The sequence below is a fragment of the Myiozetetes cayanensis genome, unplaced genomic scaffold (genome assembly GCF_022539395.1).
Source record: "Myiozetetes cayanensis isolate MyiCay16 unplaced genomic scaffold, myiCay2020 scf16, whole genome shotgun sequence".
In the NCBI taxonomy this organism is placed as follows: domain Eukaryota; kingdom Metazoa; phylum Chordata; class Aves; order Passeriformes; family Tyrannidae; genus Myiozetetes; species Myiozetetes cayanensis.
This window is the reverse complement of record NW_026087270.1, coordinates 5,283,598-5,300,736: the sequence shown is the minus strand read 5'-3', so window position 1 is coordinate 5,300,736 and position 17,139 is coordinate 5,283,598. Positions and strand designations below refer to the sequence as shown.

General features: G+C 39.4%; 2 protein-coding genes across 2 annotated transcripts in view; both read left to right on the top strand.

Annotated features, from left to right (window-relative positions):
* LPCAT2 (lysophosphatidylcholine acyltransferase 2) overlaps positions 1–17,139 on the top strand; it is a 29,034-nt gene that overhangs the window by 10,134 nt on the left and 1,761 nt on the right. Inside the window, exons 5-13 of the mRNA XM_050311352.1 lie at positions 566–626; positions 1,583–1,641; positions 2,822–2,856; positions 3,128–3,182; positions 6,439–6,521; positions 7,032–7,157; positions 8,105–8,258; positions 15,018–15,116; positions 16,870–17,011. Coding sequence (XP_050167309.1) covers positions 566–626; positions 1,583–1,641; positions 2,822–2,856; positions 3,128–3,182; positions 6,439–6,521; positions 7,032–7,157; positions 8,105–8,258; positions 15,018–15,116; positions 16,870–17,011 — 814 coding nt within the window. The remainder of the gene's footprint in view (positions 1–565; positions 627–1,582; positions 1,642–2,821; positions 2,857–3,127; positions 3,183–6,438; positions 6,522–7,031; positions 7,158–8,104; positions 8,259–15,017; positions 15,117–16,869; positions 17,012–17,139) is intronic.
* Positions 9,479–13,073, top strand: CAPNS2 (calpain small subunit 2). Its single transcript, XM_050311359.1, has one exon. It carries the CDS (start codon positions 9,830–9,832, stop codon positions 10,577–10,579), a length of 750 nt encoding a protein of 249 aa, XP_050167316.1. The 5' UTR covers positions 9,479–9,829; the 3' UTR covers positions 10,580–13,073.

The window sequence follows — 17,139 nt, the reverse complement described above, 5'->3', positions numbered from 1 at the left end:
GTATTGGGGTGTGTGAGTCATTCAGGTTCTGAGGCTGCTGTGGTGTGCAGTGCCTCCAGAGCTCTGCCTCACAGACACGCATGCTCTCTGTGCCTTTTGCTGCTGCTACTCAAGCTGACATCTCATCTCAGCTGGAATCTCACTCACGTTGATGGCATCTGTGCCCGTAAATGCTCAAGTACCTCGTGCACTTCCTGTCAGCCCCGTTCTTTATGGAGCTGCTGGCAGAGGAACAATTCTCCTGTAATTACCAACACTAAAACTTCAAGTGAAACACTTAAAGTCTATTGTGCCATATTTCTGAACTGACAAAGGCCATTCCCCAGAACTCCTCTCTTATAAAGCATTTGCTTTCAAATTAAGATGGGCCAGGTTAATAATGTTGTGAGGATCCTTCACTTACTTGTTCATTTCCTTTTGAAACAGTGATGATATTCTTGTGATACAGTACAACAGGCCACAGAGCTTGCATAAAGTCAGCCTGTGCATAACAGAGGCTAAAGTGTAATCTTTTTATGAAATATGTGGATGTGTATATGTATATTTCTCTCTCTTTAAATCCAAGATACTGATTTTCCCAGAAGGCACCTGCACAAACCGATCTTGCCTGATCACATTTAAACAAGGTGAGATATTTTGTCACACTGGTGTTGGAAAATAATCTGTGAATATTAATTTGTAGTTGTAGTAAGGACTTTTCTTCTGCAGGTACATCATCCACTACAGCACTACAGTAATCCCTTACGTTATTAAATTTTCAGTAGCACTAAACCCCCTCTTTTATACTAGACAGCTTATTTTTCTGATGTATGCTATCGTATAGGATGCAAAATATCTATGATGTATATAATTAGTTAGTTGGGTTTTCTTCTGGGTACAGTTTTCATCTAATTTATTTACCCATAAAGGTAACTGTGATTATTATGAGATGAACATATGAACTCAGCTTACAGTTGTGCAATCTTAGATTCCTGTGAACTTTGCCACACAACCAAGTTATGAAATCTCTTTGCCTAGTGCTTAGCAAGCCAGGACAATAGATTTCTAACACAGAAAGGTGTTAAAAATGGCATGAGTGATCATGAGATTGTTGTGCTGCACAGTTAGAGCCGTGTTGTTCTCCTTTCTTAACTGTTTGAGTAGCAAAGTTACAAAACCACTGCTGTGTGCTCAGATCCCTATCACTTACAAAGATAACAGAACAGAGAAGGATTCAGGAAATACTCAAAAGCCTTGTGAGCATCTAATCCTTTGAAATGAATGCCAATCAATGGGGAGGTAATACACGGAGAAAATGACTTCAAACAATCCAAGAGTCTTAGACAGCTTTCTCCTTGAAATGGAGCCTAACCTCTTCTGTTGTGACATCTTGCTAGTTGTGCTGCTGCTCTAAAAACAAATAAACAAACAAAAAACCAAACCAAACCACAACCAGAAAAAATCCTAAACGACAAGAACACGTCTTATTCTCCTTGCCTTTTTAAAAATATCTACTTCTAGATGTCTGAAATGAACCACTTAAAGACTCCCAATTGCTGTATTAAGCTTAATCATAACAATCAGCTGTAATTTGTGTCTGCAGGTGCCTTTGTTTCACGAGTGCCTGTACAACCCGTGTTACTCCGGTACCCCAACAGGCTGGTAAGCAGAGTGTTCTTCTGTCACTAACCAGTAATGCAGGAGTCAAAATCCTGACTTACACGGTACCTACGATAAACATTTTGCATTGTCACTGAAGAATATATTGTCCTGAGCTCCTGAAAGCAGCCAGGCTTCCCAGGTGTCACCACGGTGTTCTGACTGTGAAAAACTTAATGCTGGGCTTCTCAGCTGAAGTGAGAGGGAAGGCAGGGGAGTCTTGCAGCGGAAGTTAGAAACTTCCTGCGGTACCACAGAGTCTGTACTTCACAGTCTAAAATGGACACAACTTCCCTACTAGTTGTCATTTTTTGTTTAAGCTCGAGGCAGTCTTACTGCAAAGAGACTTTCAGAGTTTCTGAACAAGAGCAAAGCTGAGCCATGAACATCCCACAGCCCTCCTTCAGGCTCATCAGGAGGGCAGCTTTGCAGATGTTCTTTTCATGCAGCACTCCTTGTGTGGCTCTACTTCACTGACATGTGTAAGTCTGGGACCTTTTTAACTTTTTTTTAATTGTTTGGTCATCCAACCAATCCAGAAAAGACCAAACTTTTAATTCCTAGTGCTTTCTATTATTAAAAACATAATTGCTCTTGTTATTTACAAAGATTCCTTTGTATAATCCTTTTACAAATGAATTTCAAAAGTGAACCACTTGAGGGGATTGTTGTCACATTTCACTGATAGGATATAAGGTTCTGCCAATACATATGGTAAAAATATTGTATAAGAAGTAATAGAGTGAGCAAAAAAAAGGAAAGCAAAAAAAAACCAAAGAAAAAGCATGCTAGATTATGCAGAAATGTCCTTAAAAACTAAATCAGACATATTGATGAGGGTGCCTTTCTAAAGGGACTGGTGAAGTTCACTGAAAAAATCTTACTAGTGTTTTAGTTTCCCTCTGTAATTTATGGTATCTGTGATATCTCTGAATAATTTACGGTATCTAAGTAGCTACATAAATGTTATTCCCAATTGTTGCTAAAAGTCTGCCATGATTATTTCCAAATTTTTAAAGCAAAGAATCCTATTTGCCATAACACCTTTTGTTATTTTCACTACAGGACTATGAAACCATCATCTGCTTTTCCTAAACTTGTGCCTGTTTTAAATTGTAACTTATCTGCTCTCTAACTTGCATCTGGTTCTGTCATAGATTTCTGTGTTTTATTTTTTCCTTAGGATACTGTGACCTGGACATGGCAGGGCTATTCATTGTAAGTTTCTTAATCCTACTGAAAATTGTATACAGAATTTTTGCTCCCGTTGCTAAACAGTCTGCCAAACAGATTCCCCTAAGCCAAGACACATGTTCTTCTAGATCTCTTTTTATGAGGGGGAAATACTTGGGGATAATGCTGTCATGCAGTAGATTTCATATCTAAATGGCTAGGGAAAGGGTTTGCAAAGGAAAGCATTATTTCCTGCTCTGCCACCCCTTTTATTTTTAAATAAGTAAAATGTGTTTTTCTTCCTCTTTTCCTGCAGTAAAGTACTGTGCTTACTGACAATGTGTCAGCTCTTCACAAGAGTAGAAGTTGAGGTAAGACTTGGAAATATTTTTGTACTCAGATGCAGCAAGCAGGGAATTTCTGCTTTAATATAAGTGCATGATCCACATTATTAGTCACTGTTAATGAACAATAAACAAATGTTTTAGAAACAAGAGCAAGAATTACAGAGGGTAATAAATTTAATTGGTTGTCCATGTGTATGTTGGAAACTCTGTTGAGTTAGAAACTCTTTTCTGCTAAAAACTCTGATGAGTTTCTAAAAGAAAATTGTCAGAAATGTCTTTATTTTTAAAGCATTGTAAAATCATTGTTAATTATCACCACATGCATTTTACAGATGTTAAAACTAAGAATTAGAACATGTTCTGTTAAAGGTAACACCTTCTTTTTCCCATCTTCCTATTTCTCTGATCCTTGAAAAGTATCCTTATCTTCCTCACCATTTCCCAGACTGAACTCTTACAGTTTTCTATAACTCAGAGCTTACTTAAGGACTCAAGTACTTGTACTGAGCCTTGTATAATGAACCAGTTGACAACTGAATGACAACTGAAACAATATACACACTTCAGAAGATGAGCACACACACTCAATCTGCTCCCTGTCAGACAACATTCAAAACACAGTAGTGAGGAGCCAGGTAAATTGTTCAAACCTCAGTTAAGTGTTGTATTTCACATTCCTTACCAGACCACAAAGGATTGTCAGTGTGGACTAAGCTGCTTTGGGGACCTGAGGAAGGGGAGAAATTGATGGGGTTTGCTGTTTATTTGCAAAGCAGAGAATTTATCAAAGTTGTCCAAAGCCCTATGAATACAAGCAGTGTTGTTACTACTAACAATTAGCCATATAGTCTGTGCTGTGAAACAATGAAATTCATTTTAAGGGAGCATCTTGTTACTATATAATACATGCAATAGACATATATTTATAGAAGTTGTAGTCAAGAGATCATTTTCCTAATAATTTTGTACAGAAGAACATAACTTATATACATGGGAGCAAGAAATAGTTAATGTAACCCTTCCAGTAGAAGGAAGGCCTACATTTTCTCCTGCTTCAGAACTCAAACTTGTCTGTTAGAAAATAAATTTCGTGTTCCAAAAAAATGAAAGTGAAACATTTAAAGAATTGCAGCTTTCACAGAAGCATGTGTCCCCAAGGTGAAATTAATTTCTTGGCATCAGTGCAAAAGTCTTTCCATTTCTAAAAGGGGCAGATTTTCCTGGGGAAGGAGGGAATCCAACTACTCTTATTAGGAGTGAACATTTTTGTTGCTGTCCCATGCTGTGAGGAAGTAGCTTCTCCACTCCCAGCAGTCTTGCACTGCCTCTACCTGCTGTGCTTGAGCAGTGATGGACTCCTGCAGTCCAAGGGTGTATGTGTTTGCATGTTTAGTCAAATTAACAAACTGTAGATACTGAAAATTAAGCAGTGAACCTGGCAGTGAGTTTTAGGTCTGCAGAAGGTACAGCATTTAGCAAATTTTGTAACAGGAGAGACTAGTTCAAAAGCAGATCAGAGAAGTATTTGTGCTCCTGAAAGAGCTGTAAGAATTTTTCTTACAGGACTTCAATTTGACAGGGAAGGTTTACTTACTACTCCTCAACAGATAAGCAGCTGGGTGTGTGTGTGTGAGATCATTCCACCACAGGATGTCAAGAAACCAGATTCTTCCTCCCCAGCTGTGGTTTCTGGCAAACAGGTTTTATGAATAATTGTAGGTGGGTTTTTGGAAGGAGATGGAGGTGGTGTTTAACCTGCCAGGAAGCTACATTGCTCTCTGAGCAAGACCTCAGCCTCAAGTGATGTAGTGACCTTTTTCAAGACCATGACCCTCTGTTGCATAAACTTCTTAGAGCTGTGACTTCATCTCACCGAGTGATGACAGAGTTTTTTGTGTCTGAGCACTGTGCCTGTGCCTTCTCAATTTAAGAGTTATGTAACTTCTGAAGGGGAATAACGATAAGCAGGAACCTGTGTCATACCTTGAACAGAGCTGGCAACTACTTGCAAAGGGAATGAAATCTCAAGCATTCGTGTGAACAGCTGGAGCCCTGCTTTCCTTACAGGGAGACAACTTTCAAGTATAAACAGAAAATTGTTATGGCTGTTTGACAGATAACCAATTCCATAAACTTACTGGCTTTAATCAGGTAGAGGAAGCATTCCTTAAAAACAAACATTGAAAGGCTATTCAGGATGGCCTGCGTTTATGTGGGACAGTTACCACTATATTAGTGCATCACCAGCAGCTGAATATGGCTGAAGAAACATATTGACACATAATTGGCAATTGTGTCTTCCAGTGAATCATGAACAACACCTTATTTTGGAATTGATGTATTCTAAGAATTCAGGGCAAGACTGTAGGGTGGGGAGCAGCAGAACTCAGATAAATGATAACCGTAGCTGAGAAGAGGCACAGTAAACAGACCTATGAGCACTTTAGACTGAAGTAGATAGAGCAAAATACTCCTACACACACACTGCTTTGCAAACAGATGCTGGTTCACACTGCAATAGATAGTAATTCCTCTACAGGATATTTTAGTGAAAAGGTACTTGAACTTCTTCTATATTAATATCGACTAAATCCTCAACAGTGAATGTGTTGCCATTTAGATATCTGAGATGTTTGCTAGGTGTAGGAGGAGAGAAGGTGGTTGGGGTTTTTTACTCTCTGCTTGGAGCTCCAAAATTTTACAGTATTGTGTCCATTTAATCTGTTCCTTACAACTCAGAACTATGATTCCTTAACGTTTTTATCATGGAGGAAAAATGTACAGGAAACCTTTCAGTCACATGCTGACAGATACAATTAACAGGTACAAGGTGGGACTGCAGTATGTATTTAAAAACATTAAAACTCTTACATACACTATTGCAATGTATATATAACATCAACACTGCAATGTAACATCACTTATAAAGGATCTTTGAAAAGGAGTGGTAGTATTTCAAACTCACGTTCTTACCAGTGCATCATTTAATTTTCTAACAAAGTATGCATTTATTATACTTTACTTCCTTGGGGGAGTTGATTTTCCATATTAAAGAAGCTCCTACCAATCCTTAAGAGGTAGTTTTGGACTAAATCTCATTTGTGTGGTGAGGGCGGAAGAGCCAGAGCTGTTTCTTAGGCGGCTGAGACCTCTAGTGCCCAGTTCCTTCATTGCATGGCTAATTTTTTCTCTCCTATTTTTCCTCCATCAAACAATAATAACAAATTATTATTGATATAGTGGGGACTGTTGAATTGATTGGATAACTCATCCCTTTCAGTTTCTGCCTGTTCACGTTCCTACTGAGGAAGAAAAGAACGATCCCATTCTTTTTGCCTACAGAGTCCGACAAACCATGGCAACGTAAGCACTCATCAGTTAAATCTTTGAGAATTGTTCTTTTAACCAGAAATTCCATATATATCCTAGCCATAAAGTGCAATTTATTCAATTCCCAGGTACTATATGTAGGAATTGCTCTAGAGTTTTCCTAAGAGGTGTCAAATTCCTATACTAGAACAACCTGATTGTTTTTACATGGAGCATAAGGGAGGTTGTCTTACATTAAAACATTATGTTCAATTCATAGAAAACTGGAATAAATTTCTCTGTTTTTGCTTGGCAAGAATGAGTGGGTGGTTTGTTCTCCAAGGTTCCTGGGCTGCATTTACAAGGTTGTAAATCATAAAACATCATGACGCTGCCATAACGTAGTTTCACAGTTACACAAGATGGGATGTATTGCTTTGTCCTACTTGCAGCAGTGCAAGGATGAATTATCATTTGTTTTGCATGTTAGAGAAGGGAAACAGTCAACAAGAAGTAATTTTCATTTAAGAAACTGATTTTTCTTTTTCCTTAATTTTGTTTCAGTGCTTTGAATGTGCCAGTCACTGATCACACTTTTGAAGATTGCAGACTGATGATTTCAGCAGGACAGCTGACTTTACCCATGGAAGCTGGGCTGGTGGAGTTCACCAAAATTAGCAAGAAGCTCAAGTAAGGGACGTTTAGCTGTTGGTAGCTTAATTACTGCAGTGCTGCAGGTGTCAATGGCCATCTATAAAAGGATAAATTACCTGACAACTGACTTGGCCTTGTGTAATATAGTGTATAATATATTTGTATATATATAATTTGTATAATACATTTATGCATACAGCTTAAATTACTGGCAGCATGTGGCAGGAAGTGAAAAAACCTCTCCAGCCTGAGGTTTCAGCCAGTGGTTTACTGTTCTTAGTTGTATTGTGCAGCCACGTGTCCCTTGTGATGTCAGTTTTTTCTGACTGGATACAGTGGGATTTGAGGGCTGAACCAGGTAACCATACAGTAACTCCATCAAACAACCTGGCATGGTGGAGGGCAAATCTGAATTATGTGTGCAGTGAATCTTGACTTATTATTTATGTGCTAAATCATAAATAATGTCAAACTGTTTGGAACAGTTACTTGGTAATACTAATCATCCTTAATGAGGTGCAGTGGTGTATTTTTGCAGAGATCAGATACTTCTGAGGCTGTAGTGATGTTGCTGTTAGGGTAGAGAGTCTGCTAACTGAGGTGAGATCTCCCTCTTAAGGAAATTCTCTAGAGCATGATGCAGCAAAGTAATGCTTCACCTGAGTTTATGATAATGAAAAGCTCTCTGCTAGAGTAGCCCAGTAACTGAACGGATGATTCGAGGTTTGGGAAGTTACTCTAAGGAAGCCTGACATAACCAAGCATAGCACTGCCTGCTTTTAACATTAATAACAGGGGGGATCAGTCCTTAATTGCTGATTTAATATAAAATATCCAGTCTGAAGTACAGCATTGGAAATGCTGTGCACACATGCTCTGTCTGGCAGTTTTTTGTCTTTGAACACTGTAATCAGTCCTACTGAAATTCCTTCTGTCCAAGAACTGCTGTATAGAAATATCTCCTCTCCCTCATGTTTACATAGCCTAAAATGGAATCATGTCAGAGAGCAGCTGGATACTTTTGCTGCTATTGCAAGTGCTTCCAAAGGGGGAAGAATTGGAATTGAGGATTTTGCAGACTACTTGAAGCTGCCTATTTCAGATGTCCTCAAAGAGCTGTTTCTACTCTTTGACAGGGTGAGTAGCTGGTTAACTGACTTTTTGACAATATTTTGTTAGAAATCACATCCCAAAAGGATATTTAATTAATTATGTCCAACTTAGTAAATGCTTCTTGGTTAGCAGTTCCTGTAGGCAGGATAGGTGACTCTTAAAGTTTCCTTCATAAGTTCTGATGGAGAAACAGTGATCAGTTTGTATCTTGGGAGATGGCAGCCATCTCTTGGACCAAGTTGCTGCACAGGTATCAGACAACAATCTCCATGCTGGTAATGGCTGAATATTTCTTTGTGCCTAGCCCAGATTTTGAGCTTATGTACTCATGTATGTAGTTATGTACTTATGACAGCTTAATTAACTGATGTACTTTTAAGTAGATAATTTAAGGCAGAGTGAACCTCACTAGAGTGTTAATTAAAATACCAGTGTTCCTGCTGTGAAGGGTGCTGTTAGAGTTTACAGGGACCCCTCTTGCCTAGGGAGTCTGACTCCTGTGGCCTCCTCCAGCCATAACAGGGGCTGTGCATTGATGTGATCATTTAGGCTTTCCCCCATGGTCAGTGCTAATCTCTTCCATTTTCTCCTTCCCTCTGAGGATGGAAAATACTGCTCTGTGGAAGCCCTTCTGACCATACCAGATGCATCAGTGACTAGAGCAGAGCATAGAATTCATCTCCTAGGCACCCAGCATGTGCTGCAGTGCAAGCAGCATCTTGTCCTGCAAGTGCTTATGAACTGGGGGTTTTCTCTTACCGTAGGAGCTTTCCCAACTCAGCCTCACTCTTGCTGATCGAGTTAACTTTAGCAGTACACCCATCCTTGGCAGGTCATTGTGTTGTAAATGCCCATTAAAACAGTTTCAGGATTTTTCAAGATAAAAAGTTTTTACAAGCTCTAAAATAAGGAAGAACTGAATGTATTTCCTGAATTGCTGAGTGCATTAAAGCTCCAGCAGAGCTGGGTCCTCATCCTTTCACCATTCTTGCCTCCTTGTCTTACACCATTGGCGCCTTTGAGCCTGTAGTCGGAGTCCTGAAGCACAGTACATACATCAGAAATGTGGTGTGGCAACCAGAATAAGGGCAAAGAAGCCTCCCTTCATTTTTCTTATCTGGCACAACAGCACCAGTAACTAGAACTAGCAAAGTAATGCTCAATTCACTGAAATGTTGAAGGGATGAGAGACTGCTAGAACAGACAGGTGCAAGGCTGTGTTCATCTTTAAGGAGATCAGCATACCTGAGGATCAGTCACTCAGGTAGCAGGGCTTTTTTTGAATTGCTTCAGGTATGAGCACAGGCATCTTGAGACTTCTGCTCTGTGGATTTCAACCTCATGATTTTTTTCTCTGAAGTGATTCTTCAAATCACATAAAGCTAACCATGCAAAGCAGAAAAGAAGAAATACGGGCGTATCATCACCTGACAGAAACCCGTGAGACCTCACTGGCAGCCAGAGACATGCACAGACCTGGTGAAGTCTGAGCATGCAGATAGGCTGTGCTTTGCCCACGCCCAAGTCAGACGCTGTTTAGCTTCAGAGAGTTACAGAAGCCCTGGATCTCTGACTCCCTTCAGTAAATCTTGACGATGTTCCTTGCTAAAGCTTTGCTGAGCGGAGGAAGTGGCAGTGGTCGTGGAGGGAGCCTTGCACGTGGCCTTGGAGGCCTCCTAACAGGAGGTGGTGGACATGGAGGGAATATTGGAGGACTCGTCGGAGGTCTTGTCAATCTTATAAGTGAAGCAGCAGCTCAGTATAATCCGGAGCCGCCTCCGCCTCCTCGCAATCATTTTACAAATGTGGAAGCTTATGAGAGCGAGGAGATCAGACGGTTTCGTCGCCTTTTTGCCCAGCTGGCTGGAGATGATATGGAAGTGTGTGCCACAGAGCTGAGGGACATCCTGAACAAAGTTGTTTCCAGACATCAAGACTTGAAGACGGATGGCTTCAGCTTGGACACGTGCCGTAGCATGGTAGCCGTCATGGACTGTGACACAAACGGCAAACTGGGCTTTGAAGAGTTTAAGTACCTGTGGAACAACATCAAGAAATGGCAGTGTGTGTACAAGCACTATGACACTGATCAGTCAGGCACTCTTGGGAGAGCTCAGCTGCCAAACGCCTTGAAGGCTGCAGGGTTCCACCTGAAGGCAGAACTCCTCCAGGTCATCGTGCGCAGATACGCCGACGAGGACGGCAGCATGGATTTCAACAACTTCATCAGCTGCTTGGTGCGGCTGGACAGCATGTTCCGCACCTTCAAGTCCCTGGACCAAGATGGAAGTGGGCAGATCAAGGTGACCCTTGAAGACTGGCTGCAGCTGACCATGTATTCCTGAAGGCATAGCGGAGAAGAGCAAGCTTCGTCTGGAAGATACACAGGGAAGGCTGCAATCCTGTGCTGTGGAACTGTAGTCTTTTCCTTGTTCTAAGGCAGTTGGAGCCAGGGGTAGATGGCTCAGCTTCAAGTGTTGTGATTCCTCTTGTGCATGCATTAGTCTGCTTTTCTGAAGGGTTTGTGTAAGTTGTCGACTGGACATAAGTCTGTCTCAGAAAACTAACTCTAGACTCTTAAAGTGGGGAAATATATTGAAAGAATCAAAACTTCGCTCTTTCTTTACGTAAAGTGGCTTGTTTATGAGTGTAACTGTTATATAAAAAGCTCCTACATTTAGTGTTGGTGTTGCTTTTCTGGTTTGTCAGCAGTCACTAAGCTTGAATAAAAGTCTGTTTGCCTGAAGGCAATCACTGGTAGAGTCATGCAGTTATTTCTAGCAGGGGGAAGAACTTTGGAGTTGCAATAACTATAATGACCAGAGAATTTACATAACCATTTAATTTCCTTCCTACTTATGCTTTTCATGCTTGGCTGCTGAAGCAAAACCTAAGTTGTACTGTCAGTTCTACCTGCTGGTCAGGGCAAAATTGAAAACTTTTATGAGGCTACTTTTACAATTTTCTCCTTCCTACAATTCTATGAACTACTCTTTTCTCTCTTTCCTTCAAGCTTTAGTATAGTTATAATGAAATCAACATAAAAAACTGCATTTATATTTAGAGAAATTTGCTGTAATGATGCAGTGACATAGCAGACAGCTAGCCCAAATCAACCTCTGGCTATCCAAGTTAAATTTCATCAGGGTGCAGCATCCCACTCTGGCTTGCTATGTATTTCTGGCTAAGATGTCAACTTTTGAGAAAAAAAAATTGGAAAACATGAACTGTTAAAGGTACATTTCTTTGAATTAAGGATTACACAGTTGATCAAAACAGCTCTTGCACAAAGCAAATTTCTCAGCAGGCGCTGCCGCTTTAAATAAAAATTGTCTGGGGTGACTCACTGAGAAACACCACACAATACCTGCAGGGCATCTGCATGTTAATGGAGTATGTGGTTTGGTTTTGTTTGGAAACTTCCTTAGCTTTGATTTCTAAATCTTGCAGTTACACTTAGCAAGCAGTATTTTCCAGATTGCTGATAAGTCCTCCCTGGTCTGCTTAGGGAAGCCTTTTACTCGAAACTTAGGAGAAAATAACTTACAATTTTTGCCCAGACTTTTTTTCCTCCTGCACTTTGTTTAATAGCAAGCTGGGTAACAGAAAAAGCCCAAGCTGTGATGAAAGAGGTCAATTCCTTCCTGGTGGCATTCACTCCCCTCCCAGTTATCCTGTGGAAAAGCACATACTGCCATTTGGGCTCTGAGTAATAGAATAGTGAGCACAAGGTAAAGAGTGATACCTCCAGGTGAGCACCACCCTACCAGGTTGGTTTCAGAAATTTCCCTTTCTGACTAGTTAGAACTTGCAAGTGGCAACAGGTGATGGAAATTTGGGAGTTACAGCAATAGCCTCGTACATGATGAGCCTGGGTATGAACATGAGAGGTGCATCTGCAGTTCCTCCACAAATGGTCCAGTTAGTTGTAGCTTCTCTGTGGTAACCCTGTAAGTGACTCAGGGTTTATTTACCTAATAATTTATTTACCTGCCATGAATGGCATGCACACACACAATACACACTTGATTTTTCCTGTTGCCTTACATAGTGAGAAAAATGTATTGATGCAGTAGTACTTTATACTGCATCTGTCCTGCAGTCCTTGTGCAGATCTAAGTGGGGAATGCTTATGACAATGCAACTTCCTTGTTTTTTCTAAGATTTACTGTATTATATAAAAACACAACCACAAAATCCCAGTTACCATAGCATGCTATAGTGAAAAGAGTAGCAGGAAACTAGTTTGTTTAAGGAAAACAAGAGTTGTTAAGGTTGCTCTATGTTTTGGTTATTTTATGTAACATAAATACAAATACCTAAATACTGATGTTCCCCTTTACCATTTAGAGAATTGGAGCTCAGCTCACATGTTGCTTCCTTATTCTTGGGTACAAAGGCTGCAAACACAGCTAGATATGTTAGGAAAGACAATTGCAAGTGCTTTTCTACTGTGGTGTTAAACAAGCACTGAAGGTTTTCCTGTGTTTTCAGTTTAACTCCCATCCCTTTTTCCAAGTGACAACCCCATTGTTTCTCCTTAACCAAAATGCCAGAGCGTTTGGGAGTTAGCCAGCATCCTAGGGTTTAGTAAAGCTAGTCACAACATGACCTTGCAAACGTAGTAACTGTATTTCCTACTGAAACAGCTGAAGATCTGTGTATCAGACTGTACTCAGTTTTGATTATTGGGTTTTAGCACTTTAATGAAAGTAATATGACCCTTATTTTGTAATTTTTCTTGCCATTTTTCCATGTGCAGCCACAGCTGTTCTAACTTCTTTCAGAAGTTGTTTTTAATTAGATTATTTTAGTTAAAGTTTACTTCCCAATTCTTTTCCTGTGATACATATTCTTAACTTTAAAAATAAATGTAAAAAAAATATTCTAATCACATCAAACAATACTTTGCTAAGAATGCAGTCTACAAAACTGTCCAAAAATAATATTCTATGGAACTTTGAACAATTATTATTTATACTCTTTCTTGTTTTAAAAGTTTGTGTTTGTAACGTTACGCTTTAAAGTTAGATCTGTTATCTCTGAGAACTACAATGTAGCCAAAATACTTAAAGTCAAGCTCTGCACCACAATGACAGCGGATTTGTAAATAAAACCTCATTATGAGAGAACATTGTCCTTTTCTAATGATTAAAAACTGTCAAAAGTTATATCCCCTTAGACACACGTGCAAGTAACTTAAAAGTTCATATTTATTCATATCTTTGCTAAAAATTTTCCTTGAAATTCAGAGGTTTTTAAAGTACAAGTTGTTCAAAGGTTGCCTGTCTTCAAACAAAGATTGGTTAGACCATCAGTATAAAGAAAATAACAGTTATCTGTGCAAAAGAGTCCTGCATTGGTTTTGAAGGCTAAATTAAATTGTATCTTAGCAGTTTTAAATCCTGTTAAATTTACAACTTGATGATGAAAAGTTAGTATTGAACGCATTATTACACGTATTTGGTTGATCAAGAACTATCTTAAAACCTAAATTCAATTACTGAAATCCCTGTTTCGTAGCACTCAGGATTTTCAAAGCACTCTACAGAGCAGCCTTAGTATTCTCCCCTGGCACATTGCACTGCCAGCAGCAGAAAACCAAGAACAGAAAGGTTAAGGTTGGTATGCTCGAGTGGGCATTAGAAGTTGGTAGGAGAGCCAGAAATAGAATTCAGATCTGGCTCTTTGCTACAGATTTACCCAGGAGACCAGTCCTCCCTCACTTGGCTGAAAAAGTTCTGTGCTGTTCTCAGACGTAGGGATTCCACTTTTTGAAAATATATTTTCCCCCTTGAAATGTACAGCACATTATCCACAAAGGGAACTCTGCTTTACACTTCAGTTTGCCTTCAAAACGTTTTTGATGAATGCCCTTATTGTGAAGGTCCCAAATGATGACCTACAAGTCATTTCTGCTATACTGTGTATCCCACCATTGTAGATGGCTTTTTCCCAGACAGATGTTTTCCAAAACACTCAAGAAACTTTCAGTGTGGTGACAGGAACACTACTGACATGTGCATAGATTTCAACAGCCATCTGCCATTTTCCCTATTTGCAAATATAATGCAACTTACATAGAATTATTCACAAATCCCATCAAAGCAAACTTCAAATGCTCTGTTGATGTAGCTTTGTAGTTATCACATTGAAATGTTCATTCACATCAAAACTGGAATTATCAGAGAGGCTGTTCCAATGAATTCTTGCCTTTCTGGTTTAAAAGGTAGGACAGTTTATCGGCTTCAAAATAGCATGAAGGGCAGTGTGTTTGCTTCAGAGAAAAGTTTCAGACAGACCAAGTAGATTCAGTTGTCCTTTCTCTGGCATATATTTTATTGCTGAAGGTTCAAACTCAAAGCAACAGCCTCACTGGTGGCCGGTTTATTCTGAGATGTTGCACTGGTCTCTGAACTTCAGCAAGTGCCAGTGCTACGTGCACTCTTAAACACTTGAAACACATTTATTCCAGTTCCTCTTAGATCCTTCCTGAAGGTCATATAGCAAAGAAAAATTTTTGAGTTGATTTCATTTTTTTTGTTTGTATGTTTATAAGATAGAACTGGGTACCCCATTTCTAGCTATTGCAAATACACGTATTGCCTCTCCAGCCTTAGTATTACGTATTCAGTGAGTTGTTAGTATTTTTTTCCAGGAAGAGCAAATACCTCTGGTGTTGTAAACTGTGTTAGTCCATGTTGTGTATTTGATTTAGACAACAGCTTTTGAAGGGATTTGCAATATTAACTATAACTACTGCCATGCATGTTTTGGTTACAGAACGGAGATGGCACCATCGACTTCAGAGAATATGTAATTGGTTTGTCTATTCTTTGTAACCCAGCCAACACAGAAGAGACTATTCAGATGGCATTTAAGGTAAGTTCAATTTAGTGTAAATCTGCAAACCTGACAAATCAAGACTGACTGTAAGTCTGTTACCTTTCAAATCATAAGCTTCAATCTGTTATGCAAATGTGAGTAATACTCTTAAACCAATTGACATTTAGAGTGTAAAGGAGAGGGGAAGAATTGCAGGCATCATGGAAAACGGTTTCAAAAGCCATGTGAAGGCACTAATGAATATGTAACTTGACAGGCTAACTCCAAAAATGATTCAGCAGCACTTGTAGTTTTTTTGCCTGAGGTTTTTTCTGCTATGATTCTTCAATGTCACAATAGATGGAGTAACATCCTCTTGTGGGTCAAGCCTCACTAGAGTTATTGTTCTTAACAAAGGGGAGGGGAAAAAAATCAAGGAAAAAAAAACATTCAGGACTGGCACATCTGAAACTGAGCTGCATCTAAGAACTGGTGGCTTGTACTATGGTGTCCTGACAGCAGTCTTGGAGCAGTGATAAAGCAATAGCTCCTTTCACATCTCAGGTACAGGGAGGCAATACATGATCAGGGATGCCCACGCTGTGCATCCTTGACTTTTTTTTTTTTTTTACTAGCTCTTTGACACAGGTTTAATTATTTTACCCATTAACCTGATCTTATGAACTATATTGAGCAACATATTGAGATATCAGTCATGCTCATCTTAAACTGGGTACTTTTTAGCATTGATGTGTAGTTGGGAAGTACTAAAATTTTTATGGCAATCCATTATATCCACTGGCTTCTTTTTAGATAAACACTACAACTGTTAAAAGTGATTCGTGCTTTTTTGGGGATGTTTTATCAGTACAGATTCCTATGAAGAAGCAAGCCTAGCAGCTATTATTGCTGTTTCATTGTTTTGTTTTCCAGACTATACTCTCCAGTATCTTAACAGGCGCGCTGATTATAAAATTAGTAATTTGTTTTAATATCCAGTTTCAGCAGGAAACAACTGGTTCAGCTGGTAAAAGCCTGTTTTAGTCTGAAATGGAACTGTGGGTTTCCTTTTGCTACTTTTTTTTTTCTCTGCCATTAAATGTTCTTTCCTTCGCAATGGGGAAGTTTGCCTGTAGCAAGGACTTGAGAATTACAGCCATCCATCCCTTGTATTTCTCGAGGATAGATTCATAGCAGATGCTTACTGCCACTGTGCTGGGAAGGATGGCAGGATCAGTGTGCATCCACTGCCTGCATTCCAGGAACCAAAATTCTTTGTTAGTTACAATAATTCCTTAGTGGGTGACCACTCACATACACTAAAATTTAGGTATTTCATGTCAGAGCATAAACTATGGCAAGTTTAATCTGATAAGGGATGTCCCATAACCTAATGAAAATGACGACTAAAACCCAAGATATTCCAGTATAGAAAGGCTGAATCCAGTGGAGCCTTAGCATAGCTCATGATGACCATAAACATAAATCTTTGCTTATTTTTTATTAATTTTGTATTAGTTTTATCACTGAACTAATGCTGTGAGGTTTGTTTGTTTTTGTAGAATGTTTGAATCCCAGCTATAGCATGTATATTGCTCTGCTGAGTGTCTGCTTAATCTTGTTCCAGAAAAAATACATAAAGTCTTTTGGAAGAGAAAGTAGCTGAGATGCAGCAGGTCTCCTCAAATCCCAATAACTGTTTACAGATAACCTCTTGAATGCTAGAAAGCCAGTGTGGGAGGCTAATGTGCACAGAGGGTCCACAGGCAAACTGATGCTAAAGTATTTGTACACATCGTGTCTTTTGCAGCTCTTTGACATGGATGAAGATGGCACTATAACAGAAATGGAGTTTGCATCTATCATTCAGTCAGCACTGGGAGTGCCTGAGCTTGATGTTTCTATGCTCTTTAAAGAAATAGATGCAGATGAAACCGGGAAGTTGTCCTATGGTAAGTTAAGCCCTTTTACAACATAGAATACTTTGACAGTCATATTGACAGTGAGTTTGCTTTTCTTCTTCCCTGAAATTCTCTGATGGTTCTCGTACTTTGTTCCTGGGGAGAACTGCTGAAGCACA